Below are 15,855 nucleotides of genomic sequence, written 5' to 3'. Positions count from 1 at the left end.
ATAACGGAAGCAGTATGTGTGTTGCCAGCTGTAAAACAAAGAAGGAGTAAAAAAACAGTAAACAAAAGTGTGGTCTATATATAAAAGATTCACACAACTTTTGCCAAATTTAAACAATAAACATTTTGAAATTGAAACAGTATGAAACCTAATTCATACATTCATACTAATTTAAAATGTGTATATATGGAGTAAAAGTTGAGTGAATCCCAGGTGAAAAAAATGTATTATTAGACTCCTGCGTTGTTCTGACATTAAGGTGAACGGCAGAGCTTTCAAGAATTTGTTGTTTCTTCCAGCAAAACCAATGGTTGGTATTTCCATAACATCACCAAGGACCTTAGAATTCAATAAATACATTGCAGAAAGAAAAAAAAGAATTAGAAACAAAAGTCAGAATACTGTAATGCTATCTAAGCTTTGCAAAGACACCTTTTGCTTTTTCAAATAGTAACTTCTTCCAAGTGAGAGAATTTAGCAATACAAAATAAGGAAGTTTTCTTCTGTGAATTCTGTTTCCATCCAGCAGACAAAAAGTTTACATCAAATCAAATTGTGTGGGTTGTTAACAATAGCTTGGAAAGCAGTCAGGTGACTTTAGTGAACTGTAAAATGATTCACTACGTTGCAACACTTACCCTCCACTATAAAAGATAATGCCTCGAAGGGCAGAAACCACTGCAGACTGTCTGCTTTGACTGCCACAATGGTCCAAGTTCAAAGTGTCCTTCTTCTGTCGCTGTGCTATGGAGCTTTTGCAACGCCAACACCGGAAAACAATGCAGACGTCAGTTCAGAAGATCAGAGGTTTGCACTGGTAAGTCAAACTTTTACCTTTAAGCTAAGAAAAAGTTTTAGAGCTCCCATTTTTTTCATTTTTCTAGAAGAATTTTCAGGTATTTCATAAATTTTCGTCCACAGACTTTCCTCCTCAGGTGTCCTATAATTTATGAAAAGAAATATTGTTGCCTTAAGCAACTGCTCATGAAGTACTGATACTGTATCTGCCAATAATTCATTTTTATAATCTATTTCACATTTTATTTTCACCATAGGTATTAAACTTTGGGCAATAGACACATGATAAGAATAGCAGTGTTCACCCCAGCCCCTTTTAGTTGGGTGCAGCGCCCAGCACTTTTTTGTAACAATCAGGCTATTTTTGGTTGGCTACTGAAATGCTGGGTCACAATACAGAAGTTGCCACCCACCTACAGTTTCTCCCCACTTGGTTTGAAAAAATTCTGGGGAGAATACTGAAAAGAATGCATGTTGTGTCTGTTAGAAAATATTTGGGAGCTATTTCACTGTTTTAGAACATTTGTTGTTAAAGTATAAAATACATTTGGTTCCATAGGAAAGCCTTTCATTTGTTTAAAATGTTAGCATGGTATTTTTCTTTTTCTTTTTTTTTAATATTGCCTATTTGCTCCAAAATTTGCCTCTCTATCCGTCCTACTGACCACTGGGACAGAGAGTAAGAAGTCCAAAGGTTCTATGGTTGTCACTTTAACAAAAGGTAAAGGGGAATCTTTTAATGGGGGTACCTGTTCAGGTGACAATTGTCTAAAAGAGAGTTATTCCTCACATTATGTATTCACCTACTTTTGTGTCTCTAAAAGAGGAATTGAGAGAAACTGGTACACAGAAAATAGAAAAAAACATAATAAGCATTCCAAGTCTTCTGTACTCCATCCAAAATAAAACATTTTGGTAATAGGACACGTAAAGCCATAAGGAAAAGTTATAAACACTGTCCCTGGCCCATTCCTTTCATTTTTTTGTATTTCAGTTATTTCAATATTGGAGGCTTAGTATTACCTACCTAGAGTAATCCACTTGCAGCTTGACTTGGAACGACCACTCCTCCAGATCTGTTTACAGTGAATAGAGAATTTCAAAGACCCAGTGATAGTCTTAAATAATGTATTTTTAAAAAAATTGTCATTCTAAAGCTGATGGGGGAAGGGGGGCAGGCGATATTTAGGCAGATTAAATTTCCAATTCAACAAACATGCATGTTTCCTTTTTCTCTCAAGGACTACCTAAACAAGTTTTATATAAAGACCAGAAAATCAGGAAACACATTTGGAGAGAGAATCAAAGAAATGCAAAAGTTCTTTGGAATGAAGATAACAGGGCGGTTGGACACAGACACAATGAGAGTAATGAAAACCCCAAGATGTGGCATGCCTGATGTGGCAGATTTCAGAGCTTTCCCTGGAAGACCAAGATGGCAAAGAACTTCCTTGACCTACAGGTATGTTTAACGTACTTGCAATATACTGGTATTTTAGCTATAATAGTTGAAGTTAGGTTTTTTCTGGATGGGATGTATTTTGTACTTGCCTTTGATAGGGAATGATAAGTATAAATTTGCATTTTTTTACCTATTTATAGTAGGTGAATAAAGAAGAGGAAGGAGGGAAAGGCAAGTGTAAAATAATGTCTGATAACACATTAAGCATGAAAATATTATGGCCCTTTCTGATATATTACACTTGTTAATGGGGTACAACGTCTAAAAAGGAAACTAAGTAACTAACCAACTAATTAATTAACTAACACTATTGCACTGTCCAATAGGAATCAGTAGCTGATAAGGGCACTTACATAGAAAAGGAGGATGGTTGCTGGTAGGGCTTAAATATATAATTCTTACTTATTCCTATTATATCATTCTTTACTATAAAGTCATGTCATGCCAAGTCTTGTATCAAAGAGAAATAAACTTAACCAGGGATCCAAAAGGCTAAAAAAAATATAGTGGTGGACTAAAAGTTTAACCATACATGAAGTGCATAAATCATATTCTAATACACTAAGCATTATTCATGCAGTGGAAAGCAGAACAATATTTTGTACTTAGCACAACTGACCACAATCTGTTTATGTTGGAGTCAGCTCTGGTGCTCACTTTCTTTCTCCTGTTTTTTTTATTATTATTATTATTATTATTATTTTGAGCAGAATACAGAATTATACTCCTGACCTACCCAGGGAAGTGGTTGATGACTCAATACAGAAAGCGCTTAATGTGTGGAGCCAAGTGACTCCTCTGAAATTCAGAAAGGTCACAAGAGGACCAGCAGATATACTCATACAATTTTCAAGACGTTGTAAGTTAACAAATTCTTGTTCTTTAAAATGTTTTAAAACGTATTGAAATTATTTGATCATTTCTAAAGCAAATGTGTGTGTATTTACATTCATTTCACTTTCACATGACTGGGTATTTAAAGTAATTAGTAATTTGCTTTTCAAATGATTAGAGAATTAAAGTGAATATTTGCACAATTTATTGCTTTATTTTATCAACCTCGTAGTAGATGAATTTTATTTATTATCTATTGAGAAGAAAGTATTAACATAATTTATAGTTTGTTAAAACTAAAAATGCAAATTTTTCTACTTTAATCTGTTTAAAAAAATTAGTGTTACTGTAGATAAATAATATTTTTTTATAGTTTATCCTTTTAGATTGTAAGCTCTTTCAGGCAGGGTATTTTCCTCCTGTGCTATTGTTTTTATTATGATTAAGGCACCTACTTCTTTTCATACCTATTGAGAATTTCATAAGAATGTCTCAGCACCTGCATCTCCTGGTCAGTCCCGTTACATGCATAACCGATGGATATGACTACAGCAGAGGTAGGCAAACCCTGGCCTTTGGGCCAGATACGGCCTAGCCAGTATTCCAGTCCGGCCTAACGCCCCCTAGTTATTTATTGTTCGATCGGGCCTAATTGAATTGTTGTGTTATCGCAAGTTCCCACGATATCATCAATATCATCGAGTTCCCGCAGAAGCAACGCGCAGCTACCAGTCTCTGGAAGGTTGACCTCGAACGTCGTGTCTTCAACCCTGAATGGACTGACAAAGGAATTTTTTGTCCAACGCGGCAACAAAGCCCTGTGTTTAGTGTGCAACGACACCAACGGCAGTTTCAAGTGGTCGAATCTCAAGGGGCATTTTGATGCCAAGCACGCGCACACATACAGGGACTACATCGCGGATGAGCGGAAGACTGAGGCTGCTGGCTTGCAGTCACGGTTGGAAAAAAACTTTCCTTGTACACCTTGTTTCTTCTGGCCTAGTGTGCCTTCTTGACCTCCTGAAATGGCCTAGTAGACCAAAAAGTTTGCTGACCCCTGGACTACAATATCAATATAATTATATTTCCTTGTTACAGCACACGGTGATCAGTTTCCTTTTGATGGTCCCAACGGTGTGCTGGCCCATGCCTACGCTCCAGGTGAAGGAATAGGAGGCGATGCCCACTTTGATGAAGATGAAAGATGGACAAACACAAGAGCAGGTATTTTCCTTTTTGTTTTGTTGCATCCTTTTCTTGTATTATAAAATATAAATTTTTTACGGACTATTATAGAAGAGTCTGGAATAGTATCCTAAAGTAAAAAAGAAAATGTAAACAAAAATGTATTTAGGTAATAGTTAAAAAAAGGCACTGGATAACATTCCTAAATATCAATGCATTAGAGCATGGTATGCCACATGTGGAGCACCCTGGCCATTTCATTAGTTGCTGCCCATGAGGAGCTATGTATCTTCCACTGCCATGCATATACACATGTAAGGGTCAGATTGGCCAAAAACCAGGGACATTCAATACAAAGCTTTTCATAAGGCTTAGTGAGACTTAGTGAGGCTTAGTTTTTGTTATGAAAATTTTTTTACAATTTCTAGGAAACATTGCTTTTAAGCAGAAATAAAGTACAATTAAAAGCTGTTTGTTATCTAAATAGTAAGTCTGTTCATGATTGTACTTTTAACATGACTGGAAAGGGTCAATAGAAGACAACGGGCAGAGATAGACATTGTCCAGTGGCTGGAGGTATCTAGGAGAAGACATGGTTCTGTGGGTGGGGATTGGTGAAGCTAGGATTGGTAAACATCTGACTGGCAAGTTAGAACATAAAGAATTCTATTATGAAAAGGACAACCGTGGAAAGAAAACAATCAGATCCCTAAAGTACCAGTAAATACAATAAAATAACAAAAACACCTTGCCCCGCAATCTTTCTTCCATACCTGTTTCTTTTTTCTTTCGAAAAAGTTTTGTTTGTACCCTTTAAAAGAAGCATAGTAAATGTAAGTTTTTTTTTCTTGTAGATTTTAATTTATTTCTGGTGGCTGCACATGAATTCGGTCATTCTTTGGGTCTGGATCACTCTAACGATCGCAGAGCTTTGATGTTCCCAAACTATCGTTATGTGAACACGAACAACTTCCGCTTGTCTCAAGATGACATTGATGGGATACAGTCCCTGTATGGCAGAAGACGCAAGTAACAGCTGTAAAGAAGATTCCATCCTGCAATATGGAGACATACACTATAGGGCCAAAAGTATGTGTACACATACTGAAGTTTGGTGTTTTTTCATGGAAGGCTTCTGGTAATACGTACTGAATACGTTTGGGATAAATGCTGATAGGGAGCCAGGTCTTCAGTAACCTAAACTTACAAATATGCTTGGTCACAAATTTCTATAGTTAAATTCCAAAATCTAGTGAAAAAACTGTTTATTGGAGCGAATGCTATCTTACACACAGGTGGGGGGGGGGACTCCATACTAATTCCTATGGCTTTAGAATGGGATATTCAGGTTCATATGTTTCTGTGGGTCAAGCAGGTGTCCAAATGCTTTTGCCATACAGTGTATCACATATGTACATATTTTGGAATATATTTAATAACTATTATAAGGTATTACAGGCAATTTCATGATAAAACTATCATTCACTTGTTGTTGTCTCTATGATAAAGTCTTTTTGGAGTCTATTTGCATGACAGGAACGTTAAGTTGATAAAACATATAAATAATAAATTCCTCATGGCTTTCTCATTTTTACCCGTACAATATTTGCAATGCATTCTTCATTTTACCATGTATATGTTTCCTTTCACTCTTATGATTTGTTAGTTGGTCTTCTTGTACCCCTTCTAAATTCGGTTGGTTGCCATGGGTTCTTGCACAATTTGTGTAACCTGATTTTATACTGCTTCGATGCACAGTGTAGCTTAGGCAGCTTCACAAGAGGACCTGGGCATTTTTCGGACATTGGAAGCCTTTTTTATTCTATATTTAAAAAATTTCTAACTCTGAGGTCATTTAAATAATGGTACAAAAATGTTTAAATGTGGTATTATAACATACCAATACGGAAACATTGCCTCAATACCCACCTTGCGTCTTTGCAAGACTTTGTTTTAATTTGAACAGTTGGATTCCCTGGTTAGCATCAGTTGTATGTTATCTTCTAGGTGCCAGCCCTCTCCAGTGCCCAGTGTCCCCTCCTATCCGCAGTGTGTACCCAGCTCCGCTTCATGCCCTAGCCCGACTGACCTTTTAGAGCCAATCTTTATCCCGAAGTTATGGATCTGACTTACCAACAACCCTTACAGAAAATGTTCACCTTGGAGACCTGTGTTACTTCTTGCAAGGGATATTTCACTTAGCTTAGTAAATGGGATGAACTCTGCAGACTTTACCCAATCATGTATACTTTTTTTTTTATTTCCCTGTGCATGATTGGATGGTTTTTGCAAATTAAACTTTAATCATATCTACTAAGTTTTTGAAATATCATTTCCAAGGGCATTATTCACTTTGATATGTGAACAGCCTGGATTCAGTTAGTGAATCAACCACAATGTTTTGTAAGCAGTAAGCCTTATTTTACAAAATATACAATTCAACACATATGAAACAATATGTATTTAATGTTCTAATATAAGGATGTTTTACATACATTATAATGCAATATTTGAATATTTAATTTGGAAATACCAGTAGTGCAGACAACTGCAATGAACCTAGTGAGAGAGATAAAATATAAAATTGCAGAGAAGTCCAAGGTATATTCTTTACACTGGCTCCTTCTGCTGCCTTAGCCTGACATTGGATAGGTTACACACAACTTTATCAGTGAAGAATCCTTTGTTCAGTCGCAGTTTAGCCAACGATAGTTGGCAATGGTACGGAGAACAAGCTGCCTTCTTGAACTGTACTCAATCTGGTCTGCGCCGTTAGAGAAATACAGATAATCTAGAAAATGCACAGTGAATTGGAATAAATATGTTTTCTTGATCTTTTCAGATATATTAACAATTTTTCAAATATAAAAAAATAAGTTTTAGGCTAGATTTCATAAATTAAAGCGGACCCAAACTCAAAAGTTTTACTTTCCATAAAAGGCTTGGACATTTCTTTTATTTAAAGTAAAAATTGTATTTTTTTTTCTTAAAATGGAATGGAACTTTTTAAAATGGAATGGAGCACAAAGCCTCCCAGGATACCTACATCACACATCCTGGGATCCCTTTCTTTAATGGAAGAAAAAAATTGCCTATCCCACGCATGCGCAGAGATCATCAATCCTTTCCCCTTGGCCTGGAATCTAGCTTTTCCCATTCTAATTATACCAAAGGTTTTGCCTCTACATGTACTTAAAAGAATGTTATGGGTGGTATTTCAATCCAGAATGTAAATGCTGCATGGCCATTGTTCCGACACTAAGTCATCATGCTGTATCCTAAAAAAAATATCTAATACCATTGCCAGCAATTTAGATGCTTTATTGCAAATTAAAACTATTATTTTGAGTAAGGATTCTGCATTTTAGGGCAGGTTCAGCCTTGGGATCAAGAAATGAGCAGCTCCTGGCAGCTGACACTTTGCAAGCTGCACCACGTATCCAGTTCTTAAAGAATTCACAATATGTTGGATATTTATAGACAGTAATTAAAAATGAACACTGAATGGATATGATAAAGTTTTACTAATTACACACCTTACTATATTTATAAGCTTACCTATGTTCTGGAATGCAGCCTCTACTTTTTTCTCAATTCCTGGGAAGCCATCTTTTATCTTCCTTGGTGATTTGGAGTCCATTTTGTTCTTGTTATGATCAAAGCTGAACAAATTAAAAAAAAAAACCTGGCTAGTAATTTTCTCTGACCAAATAACATTATATAAATAGTTAACAAGAAGATATCAATTATCAATTCAGCTGTATTTTTGTGCACAGCTATTTGAATCTCTATGCATTGCCCATAATAATACATATGAACACTAAGACTCAATGGGCTTCATTTAATAAAGCTCTCCAATGCTGGAGAGAATACACTTTCATCAGTGAAGCTGGATCCAGCAAACTTAGAATGAATTTCTTCAAAGGTATTTGCTTTCAAATGTTTTGAATCCTGGACCAAATCCATTCCAGGTTTGCAAGATCACCCAGCTCAGGTGCATTGGGCCTGGAGAAGATAGACTGTCATGGAAGAACCTGAGTGATCCAGCAAACTTGGTATAGATTTCTTGAAAACAATTTGCTATTAGTTGGAAAATGTTTACAGTCCTGAATCAGATCCATTCCAGCTTTGGATCATTCACCCATTATAGTCTATCTTCTCTACTCCTGGAGAGCTTTAATAAATCAGACCCATAGTATATAATAAAGTGATGACAGTATTAGATGATTCTGTGCATCCAACTCTATTGCTTGGGGTGAGTTTTTACATACAGAATTATTAGATTAGCAATTTTAGGTCATTTCTGTTTTACATTCACCAACTGACCTCCAATATTTGTCTTCTACAAAGAAAATTGCTTTGTTTTCTTCCTTCAAAAACATTGCAGCATCTATTTTCTCCACAGATTTTGGAAATCCAAAATTGGTGATGGGTCGAGGATATCCCCAGAGCATTTTAAAGCCACTCGTAGCCCAGTACTGCTGCCCTGTTAAAATAAGAGTTGTTGTTATGCCATCTGATATTTAAAGAAAGTACGTAGCTGAAAAGAAGCTTTGAATTATTTTAAAAAGACATTGTAAACAATACATATATTACAATTTTAAAATAGTGGATGTTTGCATGGAAGTCTATGGGGCTTTACCACCCTGGTGTTGCTGGATGTAAACATTAAGAAGAAGCCACACAGCAAGGACTGCAGTGAGTATGAATATGTGAAAGGGTTGAGTAGGTTACTTTAGATCATGTGAGGGGTTAAAAAATGTTAATTGTACTGTGTTTGATTGTACAGTTATCAATCTAAGGTAAGACTTTGTACACATCCAGTCGGTGGATATAATTTGGAAATTTCCAGTGACAGATGAACGAACAAGTGCTGTACACACAGCGATGTTGCGCTTTATGGAATGGGGAGGTGGTAGGACGAACAAGTGGCCTTCCTAAACAGTCACCCGAGCCAAGCACAACTGCTCGTTCCAAGCAACAGTCACCTGATGTCTGTACATAGCCTAGGTTATAATCAAAACGTTTTCAAAAAAGTTGTTATGTATTAATTTAAATATCAATAACGATAACCCAAAAATTAAACAAGCCTAATTCTAACAGCAATCACAATGATAAATGAATAGAAACAGGGTAAAGAAATAAATTGGTGTAGTGTAGTATACAAGCACATGTATTAATTCTATCACTGTTCTCCTCATGTCTAAATCCAGGGGAGGGTCAATCAGATATGGCCATATGACACAAAAAAGGAGTAAGAATTAATGCAAAAATACATTTCCTAGCATTCCTCCATTACAGTAGAAACCATGTGTGTACATGAAGAAGCCAGAAGTTCACAGGAAATAGGTGGTGAGCAATTGTTAGAAAACAGAAAACTAAGAGGCAGGAGAAACAAATTTTTGTGTCTCCTGTTAGATTGATTACTGATCATTCAGATCAGTTGCTTGGGTACAAAATTGGCAGTGGATTTGGTCGTGGTATTCCTTTATAAGGAGGTAATATTGGGCTGGTCTAACATTTTCAATATTCTTTTTGATTTAGTTAGTAAACCTGATGATCACTCACCTTTAAAGAGATAGACAACATCTCTGGCAGCAAACTCATATGCTGCATCAACTCTTCCCAAGCTTGGCCACACTGTATTAATAGAGAAGGTGTCAACACTGCGCGTTCTTGCATTTTTTCTCCAAAAAACTCTTGAATTTAAAAAAAAAGAACAGATATATAATAAGTAGATAGATAAATAGATATTTGTATGTAACCTACAACTGTAGTGCATTTTCAAAAGAAGCCTGACTATCCCTCACCCTCCCCTTTAATTCATTGGATTATATTTGAGAGATATTGAGGTTAGGGTCCCTGATTATGCTAAATATAAAGACATTAGGTTGGCAAGCCTGGTATGTGGACATACAAGTATAAAGAAAACAAAAATGTCTCTTTACGGCAACAGTGTACTCAATATCAGTGTATTGAAGGTTTGTACACTATACAAAGTTCAACTACTCAAGGTAAACACGCCATAAATATTGCATGCAATCCTATTTACAGTGATCAATAATCAATAAGTGCTTCCACCCAACTCGTTTTGCCATTTTGGCTTCTTCAGGGGACATCACAAAGGCTTATATTGATATTAGATCATGGCTATAGAGAATGGTGAAGTTGGAATTGTTTAGGTACAAGGGTTGCAGGTGATAACGGAATAGGAGTGGTTGAGGAATTGTAGTGATAGGGGGATACTTAATGTTGCTTAATGTTATCCTTCCAGGGGAAAGAAATTTCTGAGTTTTGCGATGCAGAAGACGTGTGAATAATAAAGAAAGTTTATTTCTTAGAGCTGAACTGATGTTTCCAATTAAGGTGTTGGAAGAATATTGTGGAGGCAGGGGACGAAGAGACAGGATTCCTGCAGTCAGCCTAAAATAGGTGATTGCATGCAATATTTATGGTGTGTTTAACCTTGAGTAGTTGAACTCTGTATAGTGTACAAGCTTTCAATACACTAACTACATTAAATCCTTTGTTGCCGTAAAGAGACGTTCTTTTTGTTTTCTTTATATTTGTATGTTCATTGGATTTTAGTTATTTCAATCATTGAGGTTCCACATCACATGTATGAGAGTTATCTAGGGAAATCTACAAACATTTGACATTGGAATAAGCTAGTCTACTGCATGTGTCAGGGCTGAGGGCTATTGAGAGGAGTACTGGGACAGTGTGCTATAATGTTCAAAGGATGCTACAGCATCCCGAACCTGGCTAATATCACTGCATATAAAATGAGCTATGAAAACATTTTATTTTTATTTAAAAATATCATTAGCATGTTGATGACGGGGTTTATTGAAATATAGCCAAACGTGTTATGCGTAAATATATTTTTTTATTACAGTGTGCACCTATATCTTTTGCAAGATTATATTGTACCAAACTATAAATCTTTATTACTATTTAGGGAAGGTGGCAATTAGCTTTTTCACTTTCTCATGTAGATGTTATTATAAAGTTTGGTCAATTGCTGCTGTATATCTCTGAAATCGCTGTCAAACAAAACAAAACTTAAAAACAAAAAAATTTAAATATTTTAGACTTACTCATTCCTGAAGAACAGCAAATCTCCCCTCATTCTGGTGACGGCATCAAACCCCAAGGTTGGGTTACATCTCTCTGGCACTACTGGATTTTTGGGGGCATCAGTTGGCTTAGGCTGTTTGGTGGCTGTTGGTCGAGGTTTCATGGTAGGAATAGGCTTAGAGATTCTTGTTGGTTTAGGCCTGGGTTTTGGTATATTTGTTGGCTTTGGCTGTTTCCTTGTGGGAATTGGCTTGGGAATCTTTGTCGGTTTAGGCTGTGGAAGCTTTGTTGGATTGGAATTTGTAGTTTTTGCTCCTGTTTTTGAAATATACAGTAACATTTTTAATAGAGACTACAACATTCGCTGAATTAGATATATAAATGTATAATAAAATTATATATATGTAAAAATAATGCTACTCCAAATATTTTTTTTTTAAATATTAAAAATGTGTAGAAGTTTTTTGATAGATCAGTTCTGTATGGCTGAAAAACAAGTATTTTACATTTCTTTGAATTGGCCATTTTCTAGAGAAAAAGCTGTAATTTACCGACAAGCCTGCAATGGCATCAAACCATAGTAAGGCTGTATTGATGCTCTGCAGAAAGTCCTGGGAGATAAGTGTCCTTGATTCTCTGCTTAACCTAGCCTATCCCTGGATGGGATTTTGGCAGCTGTATATCTTGAGAATATTAGAAACTTAACCCTGGAATAGCAAGGTAAGCCCAGCAAATGTTTTGAAATTTTCAAACAGCTGAAACAGTTAAAACTTTTGCTGGCTACAAAACAAGTCTGCTTATAAAATCACATACCATAGAGAGCTTGGATTCCAGCAATATCATCTGAATAGAGTTTAAACTTAGTGGGATCCACAGCTGAATTATCCAGTAAGGTTGGATACATTATGGCACGTTGGTCTTGTGAGTGCTCCAGTCCCAAAGCATGTCCAAGCTCATGAAGAGCAACAAGGAAAATATTAGTTCCTGCTATAAAAAAAAAGGTTATTTAAAAAAAAAAAAAAAAAGTTTAATCATTTATTTTTTTATATAACCAAAGTAGCATAGAAATACATTTATATGTACATTGTATGGAATTCTTTCCTAAACTTTTTTGAACGTGTTAAAACTCAGTTCCTGTTAAAATGCCCTCTGCTGTCAGCACATAGAACAGGTGAACCCCAGCTTTCTAACACAAAAGCCAGGCTCCCCAGCAGCCCAGCATCCCAACCCCCAATACTGTTGTAATTAGTGTTGGTGTTTGAATTTTGGGTTGTCCTTATATTCGACCCGAACATGGCTGTTCGAATTCGGATAGACCTGACCCGAAAAAAACAGGATCTGACTGAAAAAATTCTGGGAAAAAAACTGCAAAAATTGGGTTTAAAAAAATTAATAATAATTTTAAAGTAATTTATTGAGAGTTTGTGTTTTTTTCTTTTTACAGGTTTTCCCACAATGACATTATGATTCCCACGGCTGTGCAGCTGTGGGAATCCTCCTGTCATTGCGGGATCTCCGGGGACTATAGGTGATGAATGGGGACATTTATCACCTGTAGTGTCCTGTATTCTTGACGAATGGGTACAAGTCCTTATTCATCACCTGTAGTGCCCAGAGATCGTAGTGGGACTGCCGAGGTAATCTGCAGTTCAGTTCCATTGTGAGGTCACATGGGAAACTACACTGCAGCCACTACAATGTCCGGGCACTACAGGTGATCAATGGGGACTTGTCCCCATTCATCACCTATAGTGCTCTGTGTTCTTGGATAGAGAAACTCTATCCAAGAACACATACTAGTAGCACAGCGCGGCAACAGCAATTGCTGCTGCAGCGCTGTACTATGTGTTGTTGGATAGTAAAACCCTATCCAACAACACATACAACTAGTAAAGGGCTGCAAGAGCAATCTGATTGCTCTTGCAGCCCTTAAAAGACCCTTAAAAAAAACCCAATTCTCACACCCTTGACTTCAATGGTGTTCGAATTCGGCATTTGATCACCCGGAGAATTTCTCACTATTAAATCGAATAGCTGTCGAATCGAATAGTTAGATATTCGACCAACACTAGTTGTAATCAACATCACTTTAAAGCAGACCTATAACCACATTTTGTACTTTATATACCATGATAGATATCCTTTTTATATAAAGCAAAATAGGTGTTTTTTTATTTTATTTTTTCATAAAAGAAGGGGAGACCTCTCCCCTTCTGTTTTTATTACCGCAGTGGTAAAGCCTGAATGGGAAGCCCAGAGCCTCCAGGAATGCATTCGTCACATATAGCAGGAGGCTTTGGGCTGCGAAGAAAGCCCCTTCTGTGCATGCCTAATATTGAGCATGCGCAGAAGGGGCTTTTTCCACAATGTAAAAAAAAATGTGCAGATCTCATGCATGCGCAGTGAGATCTGCAGCTTTTTTTCTTTGCATCTCCAGATAGGACTGTCGTCAAATCATGTGCCTGTGTAGTGCGAGATATGGAGATGTAGGCAGAAGCTGGAAGACTAAGGAAGAAGATAGTATTGCCTGGTAATAGTGCCAGGGATAGGCTAGGTCAGCAGTCTCTGCGCCGGGATGAAGAAAGAATCCAGGACGGCACAGGACTGGAGGTATCAAGGACTCTGCGGAAGTAAAGAAATGTGCAATTTTTGTACCAATAATTTTGTCTTCCAAGAGAAAGTAGATAAATAATGGATGCACTGGCAGTTCTAAATACATGTCAAACTCAGGAAAACAACACTAATTAAACACCATTGGTGGTTGGATGATATTTCATATACTATGGACATAACATAAACACAGTTCTATAATAGATCTTTTTTCCTAGAAAACAAAAGTAATCAGCTAAATAAAATGTAATACTTCTAACTGACTACTGACCAAAACACATTTGGTTGCAAGTGCCTGTAGTCAAGTTGTCTGTAGCATACTTCATATGAATCAAGCTGAGAGAAACACAGCATCCTCATGATCACAGCTAAAACAGATTATGCTCACCTTTACCACTTAGTGTCCATTGCTCATCTTCATCAAAATGAGTATCTCCACCAATATCTTCACTTGGTGCATAAGCATGGGCCAAAACTCCAAGTGGGCCATCAAATGGAATGAAATCCCCATGGGCTGCAATGAAATATCAGTCAGTATGTACTGTAGCTTTAAAAATGATAAACATATTTTACTCAGACTCTGTGGAGAGCATTTTGTACATATGCTTGAATGCATGGTAAATGGACCCCCATAACATTCCTCACACACATGTATATTCTTTGAAGGCGGTACATGTAAAAACCCCACATCAATGCATACCAAATGAAAGAGCAGCTAAGGATGTGAGATTTGAGAGTGGTGTTGGGGTGTAGGAAATGTATTTAATTATTTGTAAATTGTTTCTTACCAAAATGAACAAATGAACAAATATAGCAGACATGATGGTTTCATAGCATTATATTCCTATATGGTATAATCATTTGTGGTTCAATGAAAACTGTAGAAAATTGATTGTTGAATGGGTTTGGAACATCACCAAAACAACATCGTAGGAGTTATGTATGGTGATTAATTATTTGCATCACTTAATCAACAGTTCATTGGCAATGCTTATAAAAGAGCATTTAGCACTTGTCTTTCACATCTATCTTCTCCTGCTCTTACCTTTAGATGCAAATGAAATCATGATGTCAGCATTGCCACTGAAAATTTGAAGAAATTGCAATGGTGTGGCCTCACTCCATATCCTCAAAGCTTGAGCCACAGCAAAATCTACCTCATTTTTAGTGATATCTGGTGTGTAATTGACAATTCTAAGGAAGAGATGAAATATATGTTAATGTTATGTTAATAAAAAGTACAAATTTTTCTTAAAAATGCATAGTATTTATGGCCACCTATAGACGTCCACCTAGGGGACTTCAAACATATTTTCATTTTTTCCTCCAACCTGTTATTAATAGTTGTAGACTTGTACATGCATTTGTGGTTTACTAAAATAAAGATCTCATTTAAAAAAGAAAAGGTGGTCAAATACCTCATTGGCTTCCTATAACTTGAGTGCAGCACTGTCTTTGGTGATCAAGTCACATCAGATCTTGTAAGTCCAATAGTTAATATATTTTGTGTCTGTTTTTGCTCCTATGTACTTAATATTATTGTCTAGCATTATAACTAGTGTTGATGTTCGAATTCGGGTTGTCCCTATATTCGACCCGAATATGGCTGTTCGAATTCGGGTAGACCCGAACCGAATTTTGCTGCATTCGACAGCAAAAATTCGGGAGAAAAAAAAAATATTTTTTTTTTCTTAAATTATTTATTTTATATCTGTTTTTTATTTTAAACTTGTTTTTTTTTATTTTTTACAGGTTATCTGACAATGACATTCTGAATCATAATGTCATTGTGGGATTCCTGGACCGTGGGAACTGTGCGGTCACAGCTAATTGAAAGCAGGTCCTTCAATTAGCTGTAACCGCAGGCAATAGGAGGGCAATAGAGA

At 36.5% G+C, this 15,855-nt stretch overlaps 2 protein-coding genes across 3 annotated transcripts in view; one reads left to right on the top strand and one right to left on the bottom strand.

Annotated features, from left to right (window-relative positions):
• Nucleotides 1–659: 659 nt before the first annotated feature.
• LOC140324891 (interstitial collagenase-like) lies at nt 660–5,882 on the top strand. Its single transcript, XM_072403018.1, has 5 exons — nt 660–817; nt 2,040–2,260; nt 2,971–3,119; nt 4,193–4,318; nt 5,134–5,882. Exons 1-5 carry the CDS (start codon nt 707–709, stop codon nt 5,310–5,312), a joined length of 786 nt encoding a protein of 261 aa, XP_072259119.1. The 5' UTR covers nt 660–706; the 3' UTR covers nt 5,313–5,882.
• Nucleotides 5,883–6,584: 702 nt separating this feature from the next.
• LOC140324874 (stromelysin-1-like) overlaps nt 6,585–15,855 on the bottom strand; it is a 25,448-nt gene continuing 16,177 nt past the window's right edge. Inside the window, exons 3-10 of one of the 2 annotated variants that reach the window (XM_072403007.1) lie at nt 15,015–15,163; nt 14,358–14,483; nt 12,173–12,346; nt 11,380–11,674; nt 9,848–9,978; nt 8,606–8,765; nt 7,838–7,941; nt 6,585–7,070 (exon numbers count right to left, since the gene is read on the bottom strand). In XM_072403007.1, the coding sequence (XP_072259108.1) occupies nt 6,967–7,070; nt 7,838–7,941; nt 8,606–8,765; nt 9,848–9,978; nt 11,380–11,674; nt 12,173–12,346; nt 14,358–14,483; nt 15,015–15,163 (1,243 nt within the window). In that variant the 3' untranslated portion in view covers nt 6,585–6,966. The remainder of the gene's footprint in view (nt 7,071–7,837; nt 7,942–8,605; nt 8,766–9,847; nt 9,979–11,379; nt 11,675–12,172; nt 12,347–14,357; nt 14,484–15,014; nt 15,164–15,855) is intronic. The other variant, XM_072402999.1, reaches the window with a different exon arrangement.

The sequence above is a fragment of the Pyxicephalus adspersus genome, chromosome 1 (assembly GCF_032062135.1).
Source record: "Pyxicephalus adspersus chromosome 1, UCB_Pads_2.0, whole genome shotgun sequence".
NCBI lineage: Eukaryota > Metazoa > Chordata > Amphibia > Anura > Pyxicephalidae > Pyxicephalus > Pyxicephalus adspersus.
This window is presented reverse-complemented; position numbering and strand designations above follow the sequence as displayed.

Excerpts from the sequence above, each read along its gene's own strand:
- LOC140324891 (XM_072403018.1), top strand. The coding sequence starts at position 707 with ATGGTCCAAGTTCAAAGTGTCCTTCTTCTGTCGCTGTGCTATGGAGCT. Across the intron at positions 3,120-4,192 it reads CATACAATTTTCAAGACGTT|CACACGGTGATCAGTTTCCT; the intron begins GTAAGTTAACAA and ends TCCTTGTTACAG. Across the intron at positions 4,319-5,133 it reads ATGGACAAACACAAGAGCAG|ATTTTAATTTATTTCTGGTG; the intron begins GTATTTTCCTTT and ends TTTTTCTTGTAG.